Raw genomic sequence first — 23,863 nt, 5'->3', positions numbered from 1 at the left:
TTCTGCCCTGTTCAAATGGAAAATTTTTAATATGGGCTTTTGTAAGACAAAGCCGCCCATTCTGACAATCGCCTGGCCGAGGCCAGGACTAACAACATGGTCACTTTCCATGTGAGATATTGGTCAACAGCATGGTCACTTTCCATGTGAGATATTTCAAATCCACAGATTTGAGCGGTTCAAACCAATATGAATATAAGGAATCCCAACACTATGTTGAGATCTCACGGTGCCCCTAGAGGCACAAAAGAGCTGTATATGCAATACACCCTTTACAATCTGGACTTCAGGAACTGAAGTCAATTCTTTCTGGAAGAAAATCTACAGGGCCGAAATTTAAATCTTAATGAACCCCAATTTGATGCTCAAAACACTCCTGTTTTCAGGAAGTGTAGAAATCGACCTAGTTGAATTTCCTTCGTGGAGCCTTCCTGGCCTCACCCACGCAACATATTTTCACCACATGTGGTGATGACGTTGTGCGGTCACCTCCTTCCTGGCTTTGACCAGGGTAGGTATGACCTCTTATGGAATGCCTTTTCCCTTCAGGATCCGGCATTCAACCGCCATGCCGTCACACGCAGCCGCGGTAAGTCTTGGAATATACATGGTACTTGCTGAAGCAAGTCCCTTCTTAGCTCCCCAGGCCCTTAGTCCTCTGTGAGCATCTCTTGAAGTTCCGGGTACCAAGTCCCTCTTGGCCAATCCGGAGCCACTAGTATAGTTCATACTCCTCTATGTCTTATAATTCTCAATACCTTGGTTATGAGAAACAGAGGAGGGAACACATACACTGACTGGTACACCCACGGTGTTACCCGAACATCCACAGCTATCGCCTGAAGGTCTCAAGACCTGGCGGAATACCTGTCCCGTTTTTTGTTCGGGCGGGACGCCATCATGTCCACCTTTGGTCTTTGCCAACGGTCCACAATCATGCTGAAAAACTTCCCTATGAAGTTTCCACTCTCCCGGGTGGAGGTAATGCCTGCTGAGGAAGTCTGCTTCCCAGTCGTCCACTCCCGGAAAGAACACTGCTGACAGTGCTATCACATGATTTTCCGCCTAGCGAAAAATCCTTGCAGTTTTGTCACTGCCCTCCTGCTTTTTGTGCCGCCCTTTCTGTTTACGTGGGCGACTGCCGTGATGTTATCCCACTGGATCAATACCGGCTGACCTTGAAGCAGAGGTCTTGCTAAGTTTAGAGCATTATAAATTTGCTCTAAGCTTATTTATGCGGAGAGAATTCTCCAGACTTAATCACACTTCCTTGGAAATTTTTTTTTTTTTTTTTTTCTGTGTGACTGTTCCCCAGCCTCTCAGGCTGGCCTCCGTGGTCACCGGCATCCAATCCTGAATGCCGAATCTGCGGCCCTCTAGACGATGAGCACTCTGTAATCACCACAGGAGAGACACCCTTGTCCTTGGATATAGGGTTATCCGCTGATGCATCTGAGGATGCGATCCGGACCATTTGTCCAGCAGATCCCACTGAAGTGTTCTTGCGGGAAATCTGCCGAATGGAATTGCTTCGTAATAAGCCACCATTTTTACCAGGACTCTTGTGCAATGATGCACTGACACTTTTCCTGGTTTTAGGAGGATCCCGATTAGCTCGGATAACTCCCTGGCTTTCTCCACTGGGAGAAATACGTTTTTCTGGACTGTGTCCAGAATCATCCCTAGGAACAGTAGACGTGTCGTCGGAAAAAGCTGCGATTTTGGAATATTTAGAATCCATTCGTGCTGTCGTAGAACTACTTAAGATAGTGCTACTCCGACCTCCAACTGTTCTCTGGACCTTGCCCTTATCAGGAAAGCGTCCATGTTTCTTTTAAGAAAAATCATCATTCCGGCCATTACCTTGGTAAAGACCCGGGGCGCCGTGGACAATCCAAACGGCAGCGTCTGAACTGATAGTGACAGTTCTGTACCAGGAACCTGAAGTACCCTTGGTGAGAAGGGCAAATTTGGACCTGTATGTAAGCGTCCCTGATATCCAGTGACACCATATCGTCCCCTTCTTCCTGGTTCGCTATCACTGCTCCGAGTGACTCCATCTTGATTTGAACGCTTGTATGTAAGTGTTCAAATATTTCAGATCTCACCGAGCCGGTTGGCTTCAGTACCACAATATAGTGTGGAATACTACCCCCTTCCTTGTTGTAAGAGGGGTACTTTGATTATCACCTGCTGGGAATACAGCCTGTGAATTGTGTGAGGGGGAGACGTCTCGAATTTCCAATGTACACCTGGGATACTACTGTTACGATTCCTGTACTCCAGACTGGAGAAGATCTTATGGCAGGGATCTGAGTACAGGAACCATATACAGGTTGTGGGAGCTGGAGAGCCTAGTAACCCCTGGCGCCCTAACTCCGTTGTCTCGCCCGTGTTATCAGAAATCCCCTGCGAGACTATGGTTGCTTGAGCCCATGGCAGCCGCGTTCGAAGGGCGGATTATGTCTGCCCAACCCCGATGCCCCCGCAGGTCTTAATGGGAGACAAGGGGAAGTCCGAGACAGGGTGATAACAAGGGGCCCTCTGACTAAGCAACCAAGCCAGGGGTTACAAGCTAACTTAACTAAATCAAAAGGTATGTGCGGACTAGCCGCCAGGGAAAAGGACAACCAAAGATCCACTGATCCGACACTCCTATCCGGCACCGCTGGACACCAGAGTGGATCTTGTGGAAGCGGAATCCTCCGCAAAGCTCCAGAACACAATATAAACAAAATAATAAATTATAGCGGACAGGCCGCAACACACGGCTGCGCCGCGACTCACGAACACCACCAGATGTTAAAGGTGCTCGGTCAGACTCCAGGAATAGATGGTAACTTCCGAGTACAGGATCACTGATAACAGGAACAAACGGATAGACCGGGACTGGGAACTTTCTCTGCAGCAGACACAGGCAAACAGGAAGCTATCACCGGCGTCTGTGAGAAGTCCTGGGAGTGCTTATATTTGAGAGCCCTCCAATCCTGATCCAGACAGGGTAATTACATGATGATGCCGTGCAGCTGCATGCTGCATGGCCAGAACACACAGGCACTGATTAATTAAGACCCAGCAACAGGGAATGCAGTCTGACTGTGGCGTTCCTGTTGCTAGGATCTGAGCGGCTCCGTGCGCCCGGCGTCTCTGGTTGCTAGGCGCCGGGCCGCACGGCCGCGCGGACCCCGGCGCCTAACAGTACCCCCCCCTTGAGGAGGGGTCAAGGAACCCCTAAATCCGGGTTTCTGAGGAAATTCTTGAAAAAATGCCCTTTTGAGTCTTGGGGCATGAAGGTCCTCATCTAGGACCCACGACCTTTCCTCAGGACCATAACCTCTCCAATGCACCAAAAAATAGAGCCGACCCCGGGACAACTTGGAATCGAGAACCTTCTCAACCACGAACTCCTGCTGACCCTGTACATTAACTGGTGATCTCCCCTGAGGTTTTTTACGAGGAAATCTGCTAGATGAAACATATGGTTTGAGCAAAGAGCAATGGAAGGTATTTCCGATCCGTAAAGTTTTTGGTAGCTGTAACCGGAAAGCAACTGGATTGACTCTTTTGATAATGAGAAATGGTCCAATAAATCTAGGACCCAATCTGGCTGAGGTTTGTCGAAGTTTGATATTGCGAGTCGACAGCCACACCCTGTCTCCTACTTTAAAAGTGCACGGCCGCCGGAGCCTGTCAGAAATTTTTTTTTCCCTGAAAGCTGCTTTTCTGAGAGCAATGTGCACTCTTTTCCAAATAAGTTTAAGATGAGAGGTCAGGGCCAGAGAGGAGACAGAGGAATGTTGGAAAAATGAATTAGCTCTGGGGTGGAAACCAAAAACTGCAAAAAATGGAGATACATTGGTGGAGGAATGACAGGCATTATTATAAGCAAACTCTGCCAATGGAAGAAACTCAGACCAGTCATTTTGGAGTTTGGCCGAGTACAAACGTAAATATTGTTTTAGGGATTGGTTCACTCGCTCAGTCTGTCCATTTGATTGTGGATGATAACCGGAGGTTAATGATAATTTCATCTTTAACGAAGCACAAAAAGACTTCCAAAATTGTGCAATGAATTGTGGACCCCTGTCAGAAACAATATCAGTGGGTAACCCATGGAGTCTGAAAACATGACGGAGGAACAAGACTGCCAATCCCTGGGCAGATGGCAATCGGGGAAGACCAACAAAATGAGCCATCTTACTAAAACGGTCCACTACCACCCATATGACTGTGCATCCAGCTGACAGAGGGAGATCCACCACAAAATCCATGGAGATATGCGACCATGGTCTAAGAGGAACATTCAATGGCATAAGTTGACCAATAGGTAAAGAGCGAGGAACTTTATGCTGTGCACAGACCTGACACGAAAAAACAAATTCTTTAATGTCTTTAGAAAGACCAGGCCACCACACTGAGCGGGATACCAATTCCAAAGTTTTAGCGACTCCCAGATGCCCTGCAACTTTGCTATCATGAAATTCCTTCAAAACAGTTGCTCTCAAAAACTCAGGAACAAAAAGACGACCAGCAGGAGTATTTCCCGGAGCTTGATGTTGAAGCAGCTTCAATTGAGAGAAAACATCCTGTGTGAGACCTGCCTGAATGACTGAAGGCGGAAGTATGGGAGTAACAGGACTGTTGTCTTGAACGGGAAGAAAACTGCGTGAGAGGGCATCTGCCTTGGTATTCTTGGAACCAGGTCTGAAGGTGATAATGAATTTGAAACGAGTAAAAAATAAAGCCCAACGAGCCTGTCGGGCATTCAGTCGCTTAGCTGATTCAATGTATTGAAGATTTTTGTGATCCGTCAAAACTGAAATGGTATGGGTCGCTCCTTCAAGCCAATGTCTCCACTCCTCAAAAGCCCATTTAATAGCCAGCAACTCCCGATTACCAACATCGTAGTTGGATTCAGCAGACGAGAATTTCCTGGACATAAAGGCACAAGGATGTAACTCAAGGGAATCTGGATCCTTCTGAGAAAGGATAGCCCCTACACCAACCTCCGAGGCATCTACCTCAACGATGAAAGGCAATTCTGGGTTGGGATGTCTAAGGACAGGGGCTGAGACAAAGGCTTGTTTCAAGGCCTGAAAAGATGCTTTAGCTTCACATGACCAATTGGTAGGATCCGCTCCCTTCTTAGTGAGCGCCACAATGGGAGCAACTAGGTCAGAGAAAGAGTGAATAAACCTTCTATAGTAGTTTGCAAACCCTAAAAAGCGCTGAATTGCTTTTAAGTTAGTGGGTTGCGCCCAACTCAGGATGGCTTGGAGCTTCTTAGGTTCCATTCGGAATCCCCGAGGGGAAATAATGTACCCTAAAAAGGATACCTCCGTGACGTGAAATTCACACTTCTCCGGTTTGGCATACAAGTGATTTTCACGTAATTTCTTAAGCACCTGACGCACCTGGGTAACATGTTGTTCTACAGAGTCAGAATATATCAAAATGTCGTCTAAATAGACCACGACGAATCTTCCCAGAAACTCACGGAGCACATCATTAATGAGATCCTGAAAGACTGCCGGAGCGTTAGATAGGCCGAATGGCATGACCAGATACTCATAGTGGCCTGATTGAGTACTGAATGCCGTTTTCCACTCATCCCCTGACCTGATTCTAATGAGATTATATGCTCCTCTCAGGTCAATCTTAGAAAAAATAACAGCCGAACGTAGCTGATCAAAGAGGACAGAGATCAGCGGCAGGGGGTAAGTATTTTTTACTGAGATCTTATTCAAGGCTCGAAAGTCAATGCAGGGTCTGAGGGAACCATCCTTCTTCTCTACGAAGAAGAAACCTGCACTTAAAGGGGATTTAGATGGCCTGATAAACCCTTTCTCAAGACTTTCTTTCACATACTCATTCATGGCCACCGTTTCAGGACCAGACAACGCATATAACCTTCCCTTAGGCAACGTGGCACCAGGAATTAACTCAATGGTACAATCATAAGGCCTATGGGGAGGCAAAATATCAGCATTGCCCTTGGAAAACACATCCAAAAAATCCTGGTATTCTCCAGGAATATGTGCGGAGCTGGCAGCAGCTACTCGAATGGGAAGTGTAATACATTCTTTATCACAGATGGTACCCCATTGTAGGATCTCCCCAGACTGCCAATCAATGATGGGATTATGAAAGGCCAGCCAAGGGTGACCCAGAACCACAGGAACTGCTGGACAATGGGTAAGAAAAAACTCAATCTTTTCAGAATGTAGAGCTCCCACCGAGAGCAAAACTGGAGGTGTACATAGAGCAATAACCCCATTGGATAAGGGACTCCCATCTAAACCATGCATGGTGATACACCTACCTAAGGTTAGCTGAGGAATACCTAAGGCCTTGGCCCATGTTAAGTCCATAAAGTTTCCTGCAGCTCCACTGTCCACAAAAGCAGAGACCGAGGAACAGAGGCTGTCATAAGAAACTTTAGCAGGAACCAACAGTGAATTATTTGAGGAGATGAGCTGTAGACCAAAGTGAACCCCCTCACTATTCACTTGGTCAGGAAGTTTCCCGACTTGTTTGGGCAACTACGGGCAAAATGTCCCTTACCTCCGCAGTACAAACACAGACCAGAATTTTGCCTCCTGGTTCTTTCTTCCGGAGACAATTTGGAGAGACCAATCTGCATAGGCTCCCCCATGTCTACAGGAACGGAAGGAACACAGGGAAAAGAAACTACAGATGCCCCTTTTTCAGTCCTCCGCTCTCTGAGCCGACGATCTATTTTAATAGAGAGCTCCATGAGTTTATCAAGGGTCTCAGGAGCGGGATACTGAAGGAGGCTGTCTTTTATAGATTCAGATAAGCCGAGGCGAAACTGACTGCGCAGGGCAGGGTCATTCCAGCCACAGTCGTTCGACCAACGGCGAAACTCCGTACAATAATTCTCTGCAGGATTCCTACCCTGTCTTAGAGCACGCAACTGACTTTCTGCGGACGCCTCTCTATCAGGGTCGTCATACAATAGCCCTAATGATTTTAAAAAGGCGTCTACAGACGATAAGGCCGGATCGTCTGTCTTTAAACCAAAAGCCCAGGTCTGAGGATCCCCCTGAAGCAGAGAAATTATAATTCCAACCCGCTGAGCCTCCGAACCTGAGGAGACTGGTCTTAAACGAAAATACAGTTTACAAGACTCTTTAAAATTAAAAAACTGTTTTCTATCCCCAGAAAAACGGTCAGGCAGATGCATTTTTGGTTCAGGGATGACCCTCGGGGAAGTCCGTAACAGATCTTCCTGTGAGCTCACCCGGAGGGACAGATCCTGAACCATCTGGGTAAGTTCCTGAATCTGACTCACCAGAAACTGGCCAGGATTTGGCCCAACACCGGTGGGATTCATGAGGCCAACAAAATTCTCCCAACTGGATAAGTGAAAAAATTAACTCCTGTTGAAATTTTTTTCTTTTGTTTGGCCGGTGATAATGTTACGATTCCTGTACTCCAGACTGGAGAAGATCTTATGGCAGGGATCTGAGTACAGGAACCATATACAGGTTGTGGGAGCTGGAGAGCCTAGTAACCCCTGGCGCCCTAACTCCGTTGTCTCGCCCGTGTTATCAGAAATCCCCTGCGAGACTATGGTTGCTTGAGCCCATGGCAGCCGCGTTCGAAGGGCGGATTATGTCTGCCCAACCCCGACAATGGGAGACAAGGGGAAGTCCGAGACAGGGTGATAACAAGGGGCCCTCTGACTAAGCAACCAAGCCAGGGGTTACAAGCTAACTTAACTAAATCAAAAGGTATGTGCGGACTAGCCGCCAGGGAAAAGGACAACCAAAGATCCACTGATCCGACACTCCTATCCGGCACCGCTGGACACCAGAGTGGATCTTGTGGAAGCGGAATCCTCCGCAAAGCTCCAGAACACAATATAAACAAAATAATAAATTATAGCGGACAGGCCGCAACACACGGCTGCGCCGCGACTCACGAACACCACCAGATGTTAAAGGTGCTCGGTCAGACTCCAGGAATAGATGGTAACTTCCGAGTACAGGATCACTGATAACAGGAACAAACGGATAGACCGGGACTGGGAACTTTCTCTGCAGCAGACACAGGCAAACAGGAAGCTATCACCGGCGTCTGAGAGAAGTCCTGGGAGTGCTTATATTTGAGAGCCCTCCAATCCTGATCCAGACAGGGTAATTACATGATGATGCCGTGCAGCTGCATGCTGCATGGCCAGAACACACAGGCACTGATTAATTAAGACCCAGCAACAGGGAATGCAGTCTGACCGTGGCGTTCCTGTTGCTAGGATCTGAGCGGCTCCGTGCGCCCGGCGTCTCTGGTTGCTAGGCGCCGGGCCGCACGGCCGCGCGGACCCCGGCGCCTAACACTACATGTAGGATCCCGGAGTTCCCTTGCGAGTGATTCTGAAACTCTTGAGATGACCCCCTACCGCACCTGAGTCCGCTTGTACGGCCCCAGCGTTATGCTGCGGACTTGGCAGAAGCGGTGGAGGGCTTCTGTTCCTGGGAATGGGCTGCCTGCTGCAGTCTTCTTCCCTTTCCTCTACCCCTGGGCAGATATGACTGGCCTTTGCCCGCCTGCCCGTATGGGGACGAAAGGACTGAGACTGAAAAGACTGTGTCCTTTTCTACCGATATGTGACTCGGGGTAACAAAAGGTGGATTTTTCAGCTGTTGCCATGGCCACCAGGTCCAATGGACCGCCCCTTTATACGGCAATACTTCCATATGCCGTCTGTAATCTGCCTCACCTGACCACTATCGTGTCTTCGTCTGGCAGATATGGACATCACATTTACTCTTGATGCCAGAATGCAAATATGCCTCTGCGCATCACGCATATATAGAAATGCATCCTTAAAATGCTCTATAGTCAATAAAATCTTGTCCCTGTCAAGGGTATCAAAATTTTCAGTCAGGAAATCCGACCAAGCCCCCTCAGCGCTGCACATCCAGGCTGAGGCGATTGCTGGTCGTAGTATAACACCAGTATGTGTGTATATACTGTTATGATATTTTTCCAGCTTCCTATCAGCTGGCTCCTTGAGGGCGGCCGTATCTGGAAACGGTAACGCCATGTTTTTATAAGCGTGTGAGCGCCTTATCCACCCTAAGGTGTGTTTTCCAACTCGCCCTTACTTTTGGCGGGAAAGGGTATACCGCCCATAACTTTCTATCGGAGGAACCCCACGTATCATCACACACTTCATTTAATTTATCTGATTCAGGCAAAACTACAAGTAGTTTATTCCCACCCTACAAAATACCCTTATTTGTGGTACTTGTGGTATCAGAAATATGTAACACCTCCTTCATTGCCCTTAACATGTAACTTGTGGCCCTAAAGGAAAAATACGTTTGTTTCTTCACCGTCGACACTGGGGTCAGTGTCCGTGTCAGTGTCTGTCGACCGACTGAGGTAATTGGGCGTTTTTACAAGCCCCTGACGGTGTCTGAGACGCCTGGACCGATACTAATTTGTCCGCCGGCTGTCTCATGTCGTCAACCGGCTTGCAGCGTGTTGACATTATGACGTAATTCCATAAGTAAGCCATCCATTCCGGTGTCGACTCCCTAGAGAGTGACATCACCATTACAGGCAATTTGCTCCGTCTCCTCACCAACATTTTCCTCATACATGTCGACACACACGTACCGACCTACAGCACACACACAGGGAATGCTCTGATAGAGGACAGGACCCACTAGCCCTTTGGGGAGACAGAGGGAGAGTTTGCCAGCACACACCAAAAGCGCTATAATGTATATAACAACCCTAGAAGGTGTTGTTTCTATATATGCGCTCTTAATATATATATATATATCGCCAATTTATGCCCCCCTTCTCTTTAACCCTGTTTCTGTAGTGCAGTGCAGGGGAGAGTGGGAGCCTTCCTCACCAGCGGAGCTGGGCAGGAAAATGGCGCCTGTGTGCTGAGGAGAATAAGCTCCGCCCCTTTCTCGGCGGGCTTTTCCTCCCGGTTTCTTTAATACTGGCCTGGGTTAAAATATATACATATAGCCTTAATGGCTATATGTGGTGTATTTCTTTTGCCAAATTAGGTATTTATATTGCTGCCCAGGGCGCCCCCAGCAGCGCCCTGCACCCTCCGTGACCGTGTCAGTGAGCCTGTGAGACAACAATGGCGCACAGCTGCAGTGCTGTGCGCTACCTCTATGAAGACTGAGAAGCCTTCTGCCGCCTGTCACCGGACCTCCGTCTCCGCCGTCTTCAGCGTCTGTAAGGGGGATCGGCGGCGCGGCTCCGGGACGAACCCCAGGCTGACCTGTGTTCCGACTCCCTCTGGAGCTCAGTGTCCAGTAGCCTAAGACTTCAATCCTCCTGCACGCAGGTGAGTTGCAAGTCTCTCCCCTAAGTCCCACGTTGCAGTGATCCTGTCGCCAGCAGGAATCACTGATTAGTTTAAACCTAAAAAAGACTTTTCTAAACAGCTCTATAAGAGAGCCATCCAGGTTGCACCCTACTCGGACGGGCACAGAAACCTAACTGAAGCTTGGAGGAGGGTCATAGGGGGAGGAGCCAGTACACACCATGTGACCTAAAAGGCTTTTTAGATGTGCCCTGTCTCCTGCGGAGCCCGCTATTCCCCATGGTCCTGACGGAGTCCCCAGCATCCACTAGGACGTTAGAGAAACACATTTCCTGAGAACTAAACTAGGGTGTTTCAGATGTTTGGGGTGTGCCACATGTAACACCCTTATGACAGGTAGTACCTTTAACCATCCCCATACTGGCAAGAAGCTGCCTATTCGCCATTGCCTAACTTGCACATCCACACATGTAGTGTATCTATTAATATGCCCATGTGGCTTAGCCTATGTAGGTAAAACCATTCGCCAGTTTCGTGAGCGAATGGCACTACATAGAAGTGCTATAAAAAAAGATTTTGAAAAGGGCAATAGTGACCAACCGTTTGCACGACATTGTCTGCTGCACAAACATGGGATACCTAGTATTAGGGCAATGTTGATTGACCATGTTCCCAGAAACCTCAGAGGGGGTGACCGTGATAGAATCCTACTACAAAGAGAATCTAGGTGGATTTTTAAACTAGATACGCTATCACCGCGTGGCCTCAATGAAAATCTGGGATTAAACTGCTTTAAGTGAGGCACTATAATGTTATATAGTAACCATATGGCAATCCTTTAGATTGATCAGTAACGTAGCTATGAGCTCTGTTGGAGATTATGTTTCTATTCTCTGGTTATTCTGCAATTTTGCTCTTTTCAAGTATACAGCAATGTTATTGATGCGCTATTTAACCTCTGACAGGTGGGGGTGGGATAATAATTTTTTTTTTGGTTGTGGTATAGCACTATATGTGTTAACGTTGTTTTGTTTGTTTTGTTTCTGTTGTTGCCTAGACACCTCCCTGTATCATTGTTGCCTGACAGCGTCACGGGCCGGCAGCGTGGAGTTCCCAGCCGCATCACCAGTGTACAGAGATCGTGCCCGGCGGTCCCCATGGTTACAGGACGGGGGCGCGTCCCAATGACGTCACTGCTGAGCAACCAGGAAGTGCTGCTGAGCGGCCGGCGGGTCAGAGCGGCGTGTGACAGGTGAGTAGGATTTGAGCCCTAATGGTAATTGCAATGGGGGGTATATATGTATGGTGTTTTGTTCAGTTTTGTTATGATGACCCTGAGGACGGGGGACTTTACCCCGAAACATGTTGGAATAAACTGACATATACTTTACCGCTGTTTATGCCTGCTTGAGTGCCGCCTTCATCACCATCCTATATATATATATATATATATATATATATATATATATAGGTATTGTTCCATTAAATATTAAGGACACCGTGTAAGGACATCGTGTATGGGATGAAATTGTTCAGGGTCACATAAGTAATAATTCGGTGGTTGCGAGGATATTGTCACATATTACGTCAACAAGTTATTAGCGATACCGGATTCATGTATATTACTGTATGATACTTTGGTCGGTGTGAACTGGTCTTTAGGTGGGAGCCCAGAAGTAACCTGTAATCACATCACAAGATTAGGTGTCGCTCAGTGTTCCAGCTGACCAATGACCCACGGTGTACTGAATATGTCCCGCCCCTGGACCAATGGAAGACCTTACATTCCCCATTGTACTGTTATTGGAACATTGTATAAAAGGACGCACCTGACCCAGGTTTCAGTCACCTTTCTCAGAGGTCATCTTGTAAGACGACTGAGGCCTGGAATCTGGTGGCGCAGCGTATGTATGAAGGTAACTGATCCTATTGTATTGTTATAGTTGTATTGCTAATTGTACTCGCATTTATTTCCCGTCTGTTGTATATTATTGTACGTATTACTGTATTCTTGAATTGTATTGTGTTGCTACAGTGCAGCATTGTTATCCCTTTGTGTCCGCTAGGGACTAATATATATGGTTATTGGGTTGGACCTCTAATCCTAATTTACCCATCTGTCTCGACTAAGTTATTTTGTAAATCTGGCGAAGTGTCAGGGACACTTCCGACACTATACTAAGGTTTAAGTATGTTATATTGCTGGAGCCATATATATTCACCAAGGTGTTACGAGAGCATCACACCGCTCAAAAGGTACGCTAAGTGGCGCTACACGTAGCGTAACATTGAGAAACTGCGCAACTGACTTATCGTCCATCGGTTTATTTTAAAAACAGTTTATCACAAAGTTAAAAAACAACAGAACATTTGAATAGACATAATTTATTTAAAACCAACAAATGATAAAACTATTTAATTACACAGAGAGACCCCCCCCCTTCCCCCGTAATATCATCCAACTATTCAAATGAGCTGTCAAAATCAGATATAGCCAAAATTAAACTGGAAATATTTTGCTTTTAAACAACTTTATTTCATATCTTTAATACACATATTTTTGTCTATATTTTAAACTTAAAAAATACTTTACTCTGCACAACAGCCTATGGGGGTCATTCAGACCCAGCCGCAATAGTGGCCCGCAGCAGTTTACCCGGTGGTGGCAAAATGCACATGCACAGCGGCCACACAGACACACACATTGTGGTCGCATCCCTGAGGGGTGAACGCGGGCAGGGTGGGACGATTTTCTGGGGGGGCTGCGTGATGTCACATCTGTGTTCATCTCTGATTAACCCCCTATAAGCTTCTAGAGTGCACCTCATATCTCATCTTTTCCAAGTTACTACAAATATGAGATCGGTAGCAGCACTACTTTCAGGATTATTACACAGAACGCAGAGGCTGACACAGCAAATAACAGTAACACATATAAGGGATTAACTAGAAATAAGGAAGCATGATCATCATTAAGTCTAATTATCAAATGGTTCTGTGTGGGACCAATACACCTCTTTACTGTCTCCAGCAGCCCCTAGTACTACACTGCAGCCACCTGCCCTGTCTACCACCCACTACTGCCACTGTCCTGTCTCCCCCCCACTACTGCTACCCACCTTGTCTCCCCCCAGTACTGCCATCCACCCTGTGTCTCCCCCACCACTGCCACCCACCCTGTCTCCCCCCACTACTGCTACCCACCTTGTCTCCCTACCTACTGCCACCCATCCTGTCTCCCCCCTACTGCCATCCACCCCGTCTCCCCCACCACTGACACCTACCGTCTCCCCCCACTACTGCCATTCACCCCGTGTCTACCCCCACTACTGCCATTCACCCCTTGTCTCCCCCCACTACTGCCATCCACCCCATGACTCCACTACCACCCACCCTGTCTCCCTGCTCTGACACCTCAGCGCTGCTTGGGGACGTTTACTCACATAGACACTGCCTACAGCAGCCCCCGCTACTGCACTACTGCCACCCACCCTGTCTCCCCGACATCTAAGCACTGCTTGGGAATCTATGGTACTGCTAAGTCCTTCATCAACAGATGGAAGAAGCTTGGGCAGTACGGAGGCAGAAGCTGCTTCTGGTACCGTGGTCATGCAAGGCTGGGAGAGTCAGTAAGATTATTTAATAGCTGGTCTAATTCAGTAAGGATTGCAGATGCTGCTATTTAGTAGAATTAGCAATCCTTTTCCTAGCGCGCTAGGGGCCGCCCATCACAGGGCAAGGCCACCCAGCATGCTGACCGCCGCCTCCCCCCTGATGAAGCAGAAAATGCGATTGCCTCACAATTTCTGCTTCATCGTAGAAGTTAGTGAAGCCTCCTGCTGCAGCTCAGTTGCGCCCGCAGGAGGCCCGACACATTCTTCTCGAATACAGCGGCTGCATGTCACAAAGCCACCATGATGATGTCCGTTTGTCCGCCTTTGCCCTCTGTTCGCGCTACACTGCCCCCGCACCGATTCGCACCTCCCTGGAAATGGAGCATTGCCCACCAACCCTCGTGACCGCCTCTGCCTGACAGGCAATCACATTTTCTGTGGCCCCTCCGCAGAAAATGCGGGCGCATGCACAGGATGGGTGCAGTGGATGCGCCCGCAACTTTTTCAGAATTCCATTTGGATCACACACTGCGATCCAACCTGAATTAGGCCCAGTCACCATCTTACAGGCAGCCGATGCAGGGACCAGAGAATGGGTGTTATGTGGCAGGAACGGGCTAGTTAGGTAACAGCCTGGCTGCTGCATTCTGTACATGCTACAACTGGTGCAATTCTTCTGCTGGGAGACCCAGGTAGATGACATTGCAGTAGTCTATATGAGATGATACAAGTGCATGTACGACATCAGGTAGATCTTCTGAGGGAATAAAGTGCTGGAGTCTGGCTATGGTCCACATATGAGGATCTGATTCTGGCTGATACCGGATGTCTAATGGTGTCACTCCACCATCCAGGACACTAATATTCTGCACATGACCAGCATTTTGTAATTCTGAACCCCCAAGCGTAAGTCTGGCTGGTAGCAAAGCTGAGCTGTAGCCCTGCCCTTTGTTGGTGAGCTTCTATCATAAGGACCTGTTTCACCAGGACTGAGTCACAGCGAACTGGCATCACCCACACCTGGAGCTCAGCTAGACATTTAGGATTGGTGCTGGGTTCTCAGTACCCAGAGCAAAAGACAGGTCATCTGCATAGCAGTGGTAGATGAGGGCATGACACCTGATTATTTCACACTGTGGTAACATGTGTATTGCAAAAAGTATAGGAGATGATAAGAACCTTGAAGAACAACACATGGCAATGATAAGTATACTCCAGAAGATTAAAATGGCTTCTCACCTGTGTGTCTTCTCTGGTGTGTAACAAGTTGTGATTTCTGTGTAAAACATTTCCCACACTCAGAACATTGAAATGGCTTCTCACCTGTGTGATTTCTGTGATGTATAACAAGAGCTGATTTGTGTGCAAAACCTTTCCCACACTCAGAGCATGGAAATGGATTCTCACCTGTGTGACTTTGCTGATGTCTAACAAGATGTGATTTCTGTGTAAAACATTTCCCACACTCAGAGCAAAAAAATGGCTTCTCACCTGTGTGACTTCTATGATGTATAACAAGATCTGATTTGTGTGCAAAACATTTCTCACACTCAGAACATGCAAATGGCTTCTCACCTGTGTGACTTCTCTGATGTTTAACAAGTTGTGATTTCCGTGTAAAACATTTCCCACACTCAGTGCAAGAAATTGGATTCTCACCCGTGTGACTTCGGTTATGACTAACAAGATCTGATTTGTGTGCAAAACATTTCCCACACTCAGGACATGGAAATGGCCTCTCACCTGTGTGACTTCGCTGATGTATAACAAGTTTTGATTTCTGGGCAAAACATTTCCCACACTCCGAGCAAGAAAATGCCTTCTCACCTGTGTGACTTTTGTTATGACTAACCAGATCTGATTTGTGTGTAAAACATTTCCCACACTCATGACATGGAAATGGCTTCTCACCTGTGTGACTTCGCTGTTGTCTAACAAGTTCTGATTTCCGGGCAAAACATTTCCCACACTCAGAGCAAGAAAATGCCTTCTCATCTGTGTGACTTTTGTTATGACTAACCAGATCTGATTTGTGTGTAAAACATTTCCCACACTCATGACATGGAAATGGCTTCTCAGCTGTGTGACTTTGCTGATGTGCAAAAAGATGTGATTTCTGTGCAAAACATTTTCCACAGTCAGAACATGGAAATGGCCTCTCACCTGTGTGAATTCTTTGATGTCTAGCAAGTTGTGATTTCTGTGCAAAATATTTCCCACACTCAGAACATGGAAATGGTGATATACCTGTGTGACTTCTCTTATGTGCATCAAGAGTTGATTTGTATGTAAAACATTTCCCACACTCAGAACAGGAATATGGTTTCTCACCTGTATGTATTCTCTTATGTATTACAAGAAGTGATTTGTATGTAAAACATTTCCCACACTCAGAACATGGAAATGGAGTCTCACCTGTGTGACTTCGCTGATGTTTAACAAGTTGTGATTTCCGGGTGAAACATTTCCCGCACTCAGAACATGGAAATGGCTTTTCACCAGTGTGATTTCGCTGATGTGTAACAAGATGTGATTTCAGTGTAAAACATTTCCCACACTCAGAACATGGTAATAGGTTCTCACCTGTGTGACGTCTCTGATGTGTAACAAGATGTGATTTCTCTGTAAAACATTTCCCACACTCAGAACATGCAAATGGCTTCTCACCTGTGTGACTTCTCTGATGTTTAACAAGTTGTGATTTCCGTGTAAAACATTTCCCACACTCAGTGCAAGAAATTGGATTCTCACCCGTGTGACTTCGCTGATGTATAACAAGTTTTGATTTCTGGGCAAAACATTTCCCACACTCCGAGCAAGAAAATGGCTTCTCACCTGTGTGACTTCGCTGATGTATAACAAGTTTTGATTTCTGGGCAAAACATTTCCCACACTCCGAGCAAGAAAATGGCTTCTCACCTGTGTGACTTCGCTGATGTCTAACAAGTTCTGATTTCCGGGCAAAACATTTCCCACACTCAGAACATGGTAATAGGTTCTCACCTGTGTGACGTCTCTGATGTGTAACAAGATGTGATTTCTCTGTAAAACATTTCCCACACTCAGAACATGGAAATGGCTTCTGACCTTTGTGACTGCACTGATGTGAAACAAGTTGTGATTTGCAGGTAAAACATTTCCCACACTCAGAACATATCAGTGGCTTCTCACCTGCCTTAGCTGCCAGATGGGTAATAAGCTTTGTGTTCTGTGTAAAACATTTGGCATCTATAGAACAGGGAAACACTGTATCTACTCTCAGAGCTGTAACAGATGCACCAATATCAGAGTGATCAGGAGAACATTTCCCAGGATCAGAGGGATCAGCTGATAGAGCTGGATGTATAATTGGGGTAATGGGATTATCTCCTGGAGAATCCTGTCTGCTGTCATTATCTTTTATGTCACAATCCGGGGATAACATTAGATGTCCTTCTGAGATATTCCTGCTTGTGGGTCCATCTGCTGGAAATAAAATACATTATGGGAATGTGACATTTTCTGTAACAATATTAATCTTGTAAACAATAGGAGAAAATTACATTTTGGGACACTTAATAGTAAATGTGTGTATTAAAACATAACATTTAATGAAGGCTTTATAATAATGTCTCCTAACGTTACTCCTGGAAGCATTGGTAAACCTGTACATGTGTTACTCACCCTTATATAAGGTATATTGCTACAGCAGAGTAGGTGTGGAACAAGGTATTTTACATGCAATACACCATATAATACACTGCAATCATCATCTGCTAGGTTATAATCCATTGTTACACCCCCATCATCAGTGTCTTACTGTACCTCTACTCTCAATAGTAATAAGGAAGATGTGTGTACGGTATGATATAGATAATAACATATCAGAATCTATACAGCTGCCGCCATACTTCTGCTTCTCATATGTGTGCTACTGGCAGCAGTGAACATCTGAGTGAGAGTGCAGGGAAGACAGCAGAGTCTGATGAGAAAGAGATTGGATCTGCCTTTGCAGGGATGTACCACACCTGTCACCCCGGTTATTATATATAATAAATAAGAGGGGCGTGGACTATCCAGACGTGCTTTCTGGAGCTCTCCTCACTAAGTGGCTTCTTATCTACCCTACCTAAAAGCTCTCAGCCACCGCTGGGACCAAGACCCAATCTATTAAGTCCCCCACTCCTCCTGCCCTAAAGCCGCTCACTCCGCTCAGTCTGGGCACCGTTCACTGCTGCAGCCTAGTGACGCAGCTGAAGCCACGGGCTGTATTCTGGGACTACGTGTGCCCAGTCTTTCCTGCACGCTCCGGAGACCTGACTTGGAGGCGCTTTTGCCTCAGGTGGGAGCACTGGCTCTTCCGCTACTGCTGGGGGCAGAACGGGCTGCGCACAGTCACCGGAGCCCGGCAGTGTATTGGAAAGTGAGGTGATGATCAAGCACTCTTGGTCCGTTGCTCTTTCTCCAAATTCCAGTAGCCGATCTGCTAAGATATCCGTGTCGAACCCCCTACCCCGGAGACGTTGGACCTCTGACCCTGCTAGGTATGAAACATAGCTGCTGCTAGGAGAGAGGGTGGGGCTTGTGGGGCTCACCGGTTCTGTACGAATGTCTACTGGTAGGCCACCATCTTCAATGCCAACGCCCTTAGCACTCTACCTCCGCCCAGAGGGACATCTCCAAGCTCACAAGTGCCGCCCTCATGATGCTTCTGGATGCGTTGAAAGGGATATCCACACCCTTCTCCTGATACACGATCTACAGATCGTCCTTAGACATTCCGCTGAAATCCACCATCTTGTGCTTTCTCCTGCGCTGCAGTTACTCCTCTATTAACTTGGCTTCTCCAATCAGGTGACCGAAAAGCCACCTAGGATTATCCCACCGCTATGCTAGCAATTTCTGTGACCGGATGGTTCTCTATGAAAACCCTCGCCCTACCTCGCGTCCCGCCCCAGTCACAGAATGGATGTTTAGGTCACAGGGGATCTGGCCAATTAGGGGATTCCCACTTACTGTCGGTAACCGCCTACTACTGACACCACCCACTGCGCAGTGGGCGGGTACTACACTGTTACCACTAGACTCCTTGTTGCCATGGAGTCTGGAACCATGGTACTGCTCTGTATGCATCGACACGCTAACCACACCTGTGTGGTGTTGACGAATCACTAGTGGCTGGACTAGGACTCTGCACGGTAGCTGGCGGGAGGCAGAGCTTGGAGACGCTGAGTGCACCCTGGACAGCCAGAAAACAGAACTATGTTTGGTATAGCTCTGCAGATCACAAGATGAAGCAGTCGTCTTGAGGCAGATGTTTATTCACCCAGTCTTAAAAAAGACTTCCCTATTGCTAGGGGCAACAAGAATACAGCAAGATGTTTACAGCAGAGTGAAAATGGTATAATACCTCTGGATGCTCATAGGCCTCCTCTTTTTATCTTACTCTAATATACATACCACAGGGGGTAAGTCCACCATGCTATTCTCAACCATTGTTTATCCATGTGATGTGCATGCCTTGGCCACATGCACAGCTACCATTGTCCTCTATGGACGGTGGGGAGTAGTCACTCTCCTTTGACCGTCCCATCCTGGAGGGTTAGTATCCGCCCTGGTGACGCTCAGTCTAGGCTGGGGGAAGTTTTCCCATCTAAACTACTTCCAGGAATCTGCCCGGGTACCCAGCTCACCATCTCCAGCCTAAAATTGGGCTCCAGAGATGGGCAGCCTAGAACCCCGGTCAGGGTTTCCTGCCCACCGACGGTGATCCCTATGGAGCTCCAGAAAACCACTCAGCTTGTTTTAAAGCTGAGCTGCTCCTCTTTCTCCCCATGATACTTCCATGTGGGAGGCTAGAGAGGAAGGCATTCCATTTTGGGGGGAAAGTACTGGGGGAATCCAACAGCCTACACCAGGCATGTCCAAACTGCTGCCCTCCAGCTGCTGTGAAACTACATATCCCAGCATGCCCTGACACAGTTTTGCGGTCAGAGAATTCTAAAGCTGTGTCAGGGCATGCTGGGATATGTAGTTTCTCAACAGCTGGAGGGCAGCAGTTTGTAGGCCGATCGATGGGACAGAGAGCTAGATCGATGGGACAGAGAGCTAGATCGATGGGACAGAGAGCTAGATCGATGGGACAGAGAGCTAGATCGATGGGACAGAGAGCTAGATCGATAGATAGATAGATAGATGGGACAGAGAGCTAGATCGATAGATAGATAGATGGGACAGAGAGCTAGATAGATAGATAGATAGATAGATGGGACAGAGAGCTAGATAGATAGATAGATAGATAGATGGGACAGAGAGCTAGATAGATAGATAGATAGATGGGACAGAGAGCTAGATAGATAGATAGATAGATAGATGGGACAGAGAGCTAGATAGATAGATAGATAGATGGGACAGAGAGCTAGATAGATAGATGGGACAGAGAGCTAGATAGATAGATAGATAGATGGGACAGAGAGCTAGATAGATAGATAGATAGATGGGACAGAGAGCTAGATAGATAGATAGATAGATAGATGGGACAGAGAGCTAGATAGATAGATAGATAGATGGGACAGAGAGCTAGATAGATAGATAGATAGATGGGACAGAGAGCTAGATAGATAGATAGATAGATAGATGGGACAGAGAGCTAGATAGATAGATAGATAGATGGGACAGAGAGCTAGATAGATAGATAGATAGATAGATAGATGGGACAGAGAGCTAGATAGATAGATAGATAGATGGGACAGAGAGCTAGATAGATAGATAGATAGATAGATGGGACAGAGAGCTAGATAGATAGATAGATAGATAGATGGGACAGAGAGCTAGATAGATAGATAGATAGATGGGACAGAGAGCTAGATAGATAGATGGGACAGAGAGCTAGATAGATAGATAGATAGATGGGACAGAGAGCTAGATAGATAGATAGATAGATGGGACAGAGAGCTAGATAGATAGATAGATAGATAGATGGGACAGAGAGCTAGATAGATAGATAGATAGATGGGACAGAGAGCTAGATAGATAGATAGATAGATGGGACAGAGAGCTAGATAGATAGATAGATAGATAGATGGGACAGAGAGCTAGATAGATAGATAGATAGATGGGACAGAGAGCTAGATAGATAGATAGATAGATAGATAGATGGGACAGAGAGCTAGATAGATAGATAGATAGATAGATGGGACAGAGAGCTAGATAGATAGATAGATAGATAGATGGGACAGAGAGCTAGATAGATAGATAGATAGATGGGACAGAGAGCTAGATAGATAGATAGATAGATAGATAGATGGGACAGAGAGCTAGATAGATAGATAGATAGATAGATGGGACAGAGAGCTAGATAGATAGATAGATAGATAGATGGGACAGAGAGCTAGATAGATAGATAGATAGATAGATGGGACAGAGAGCTAGATAGATAGATAGATAGATAGATAGATGGGACAGAGAGCTAGATAGATAGATAGATAGATAGATGGGACAGAGAGCTAGATAGATAGATAGATAGATGGGACAGAGAGCTAGATAGATAGATAGATAGATGGGACAGAGAGCTAGATAGATAGATAGATAGATGGGACAGAGAGCTAGATAGATAGATAGATAGATGGGACAGAGAGCTAGATAGATAGATAGATAGATAGATGGGACAGAGAGCTAGATAGATAGATAGATAGATAGATGGGACAGAGAGCTAGATAGATAGATAGATAGATAGATGGGACAGAGAGCTAGATAGATAGATAGATAGATAGATGGGACAGAGAGCTAGATAGATAGATAGATAGATGGGACAGAGAGCTAGATAGATAGATAGATAGATAGATGGGACAGAGAGCTAGATAGATAGATAGATAGATAGATAGATGGGACAGAGAGCTAGATAGATAGATAGATAGATAGATGGGACAGAGAGCTAGATAGATAGATAGATAGATGGGACAGAGAGCTAGATAGATAGATAGATAGATGGGACAGAGAGCTAGATAGATAGATAGATAGATGGGACAGAGAGCTAGATAGATAGATAGATAGATGGGACAGAGAGCTAGATAGATAGATAGATGGGACAGAGAGCTAGATAGATAGATAGATAGATGGGACAGAGAGCTAGATAGATAGATAGATAGATGGGACAGAGAGCTAGATAGATAGATAGATAGATGGGACAGAGAGCTAGATAGATAGATAGATAGATGGGACAGAGAGCTAGATAGATAGATAGATAGATGGGACAGAGAGCTAGATAGATAGATAGATAGATGGGACAGAGAGCTAGATAGATAGATAGATAGATGGGACAGAGAGCTAGATAGATAGATAGATAGATGGGACAGAGAGCTAGATAGATAGATAGATAGATGGGACAGAGAGCTAGATAGATAGATAGATAGATGGGACAGAGAGCTAGATAGATAGATAGATAGATGGGACAGAGAGCTAGATAGATAGATAGATAGATGGGACAGAGAGCTAGATAGATAGATAGATAGATGGGACAGAGAGCTAGATAGATAGATAGATAGATGGGACAGAGAGCTAGATAGATAGATAGATAGATAGATGGGACAGAGAGCTAGATAGATAGATAGATAGATGGGACAGAGAGCTAGATAGATAGATAGATAGATGGGACAGAGAGCTAGATAGATAGATAGATAGATAGATGGGACAGAGAGCTAGATAGATAGATAGATAGATGGGACAGAGAGCTAGATAGATAGATAGATAGATGGGACAGAGAGCTAGATAGATAGATAGATAGATGGGACAGAGAGCTAGATAGATAGATAGATAGATGGGACAGAGAGCTAGATAGATAGATAGATAGATGGGACAGAGAGCTAGATAGATAGATAGATAGATGGGACAGAGAGCTAGATAGATAGATAGATAGATGGGACAGAGAGCTAGATAGATAGATAGATAGATGGGACAGAGAGCTAGATAGATAGATAGATAGATGGGACAGAGAGCTAGATAGATAGATAGATAGATGGGATAGAGAGCTAGATAGATAGATAGATAGATGGGATAGAGAGCTAGATAGATAGATAGATAGATGGGATAGAGAGCTAGATAGATAGATAGATAGATGGGATAGAGAGCTAGATAGATAGATAGATAGATAGATAGATGGGATAGAGAGCTAGATAGATAGATAGATAGATAGATAGATAGATGGGATAGAGAGCTAGATAGATAGATAGATAGATGGGATAGAGAGCTAGATAGATAGATAGATAGATGGGATAGAGAGCTAGATAGATAGATAGATGGGATAGAGAGCTAGATAGATAGATAGATGGGATAGAGAGCTAGATAGATAGATAGATGGGATAGAGAGCTTGATAGATAGATAGATGGGATAGAGAGCTAGATAGATAGATAGATGGGATAGAGAGCTAGATAGATAGATAGATGGGATAGAGAGCTAGATAGATAGATAGATGGGATAGAGAGCTAGATAGATAGATAGATGGGATAGAGAGCTAGATAGATAGATAGATGGGATAGAGAGCTAGATAGATAGATAGATGGGATAGAGAGCTAGATAGATAGATAGATGGGATAGAGAGCTAGATAGATAGATAGATGGGATAGAGAGCTAGATAGATAGATAGATGGGATAGAGAGCTAGATAGATAGATAGATGGGATAGAGAGCTAGATAGATAGATAGATGGGATAGAGAGCTAGATAGATAGATAGATGGGATAGAGAGCTAGATAGATAGATAGATGGGATAGAGAGCTAGATAGATAGATAGATGGGATAGAGAGCTAGATAGATAGATAGATGGGATAGAGAGCTAGATAGATAGATAGATGGGATAGAGAGCTAGATAGATAGATAGATGGGATAGAGAGCTAGATAGATAGATAGATGGGATAGAGAGCTAGATAGATAGATAGATGGGATAGAGAGCT

At 45.9% G+C, this 23,863-nt stretch overlaps 2 protein-coding genes across 2 annotated transcripts in view; one reads left to right on the top strand and one right to left on the bottom strand.

Moving 5' to 3' along the window:
• LOC134984055 (zinc finger protein 260-like) overlaps positions 1-23,863 on the top strand; it is a 112,188-nt gene that overhangs the window by 16,536 nt on the left and 71,789 nt on the right. The gene's annotated exons all lie outside the window — the stretch shown is intronic.
• LOC134984061 (zinc finger protein 585A-like) overlaps positions 1-23,863 on the bottom strand; it is a 176,099-nt gene that overhangs the window by 120,244 nt on the left and 31,992 nt on the right. The window contains exons 6-7 of the mRNA XM_063949702.1: positions 15,346-17,400; positions 15,178-15,261 (exon numbers count right to left, since the gene is read on the bottom strand). Of these exons, the coding sequence (XP_063805772.1) occupies positions 15,178-15,261; positions 15,346-17,400 (2,139 nt within the window). The remainder of the gene's footprint in view (positions 1-15,177; positions 15,262-15,345; positions 17,401-23,863) is intronic.

Source organism: Pseudophryne corroboree, assembly GCF_028390025.1.
Source record: "Pseudophryne corroboree isolate aPseCor3 chromosome 3 unlocalized genomic scaffold, aPseCor3.hap2 SUPER_3_unloc_33, whole genome shotgun sequence".
Taxonomy (NCBI): domain Eukaryota; kingdom Metazoa; phylum Chordata; class Amphibia; order Anura; family Myobatrachidae; genus Pseudophryne; species Pseudophryne corroboree.
The sequence above is the reverse complement of the archived record's forward strand: the minus strand, read 5'-3'. Positions and strand labels throughout refer to the sequence as shown.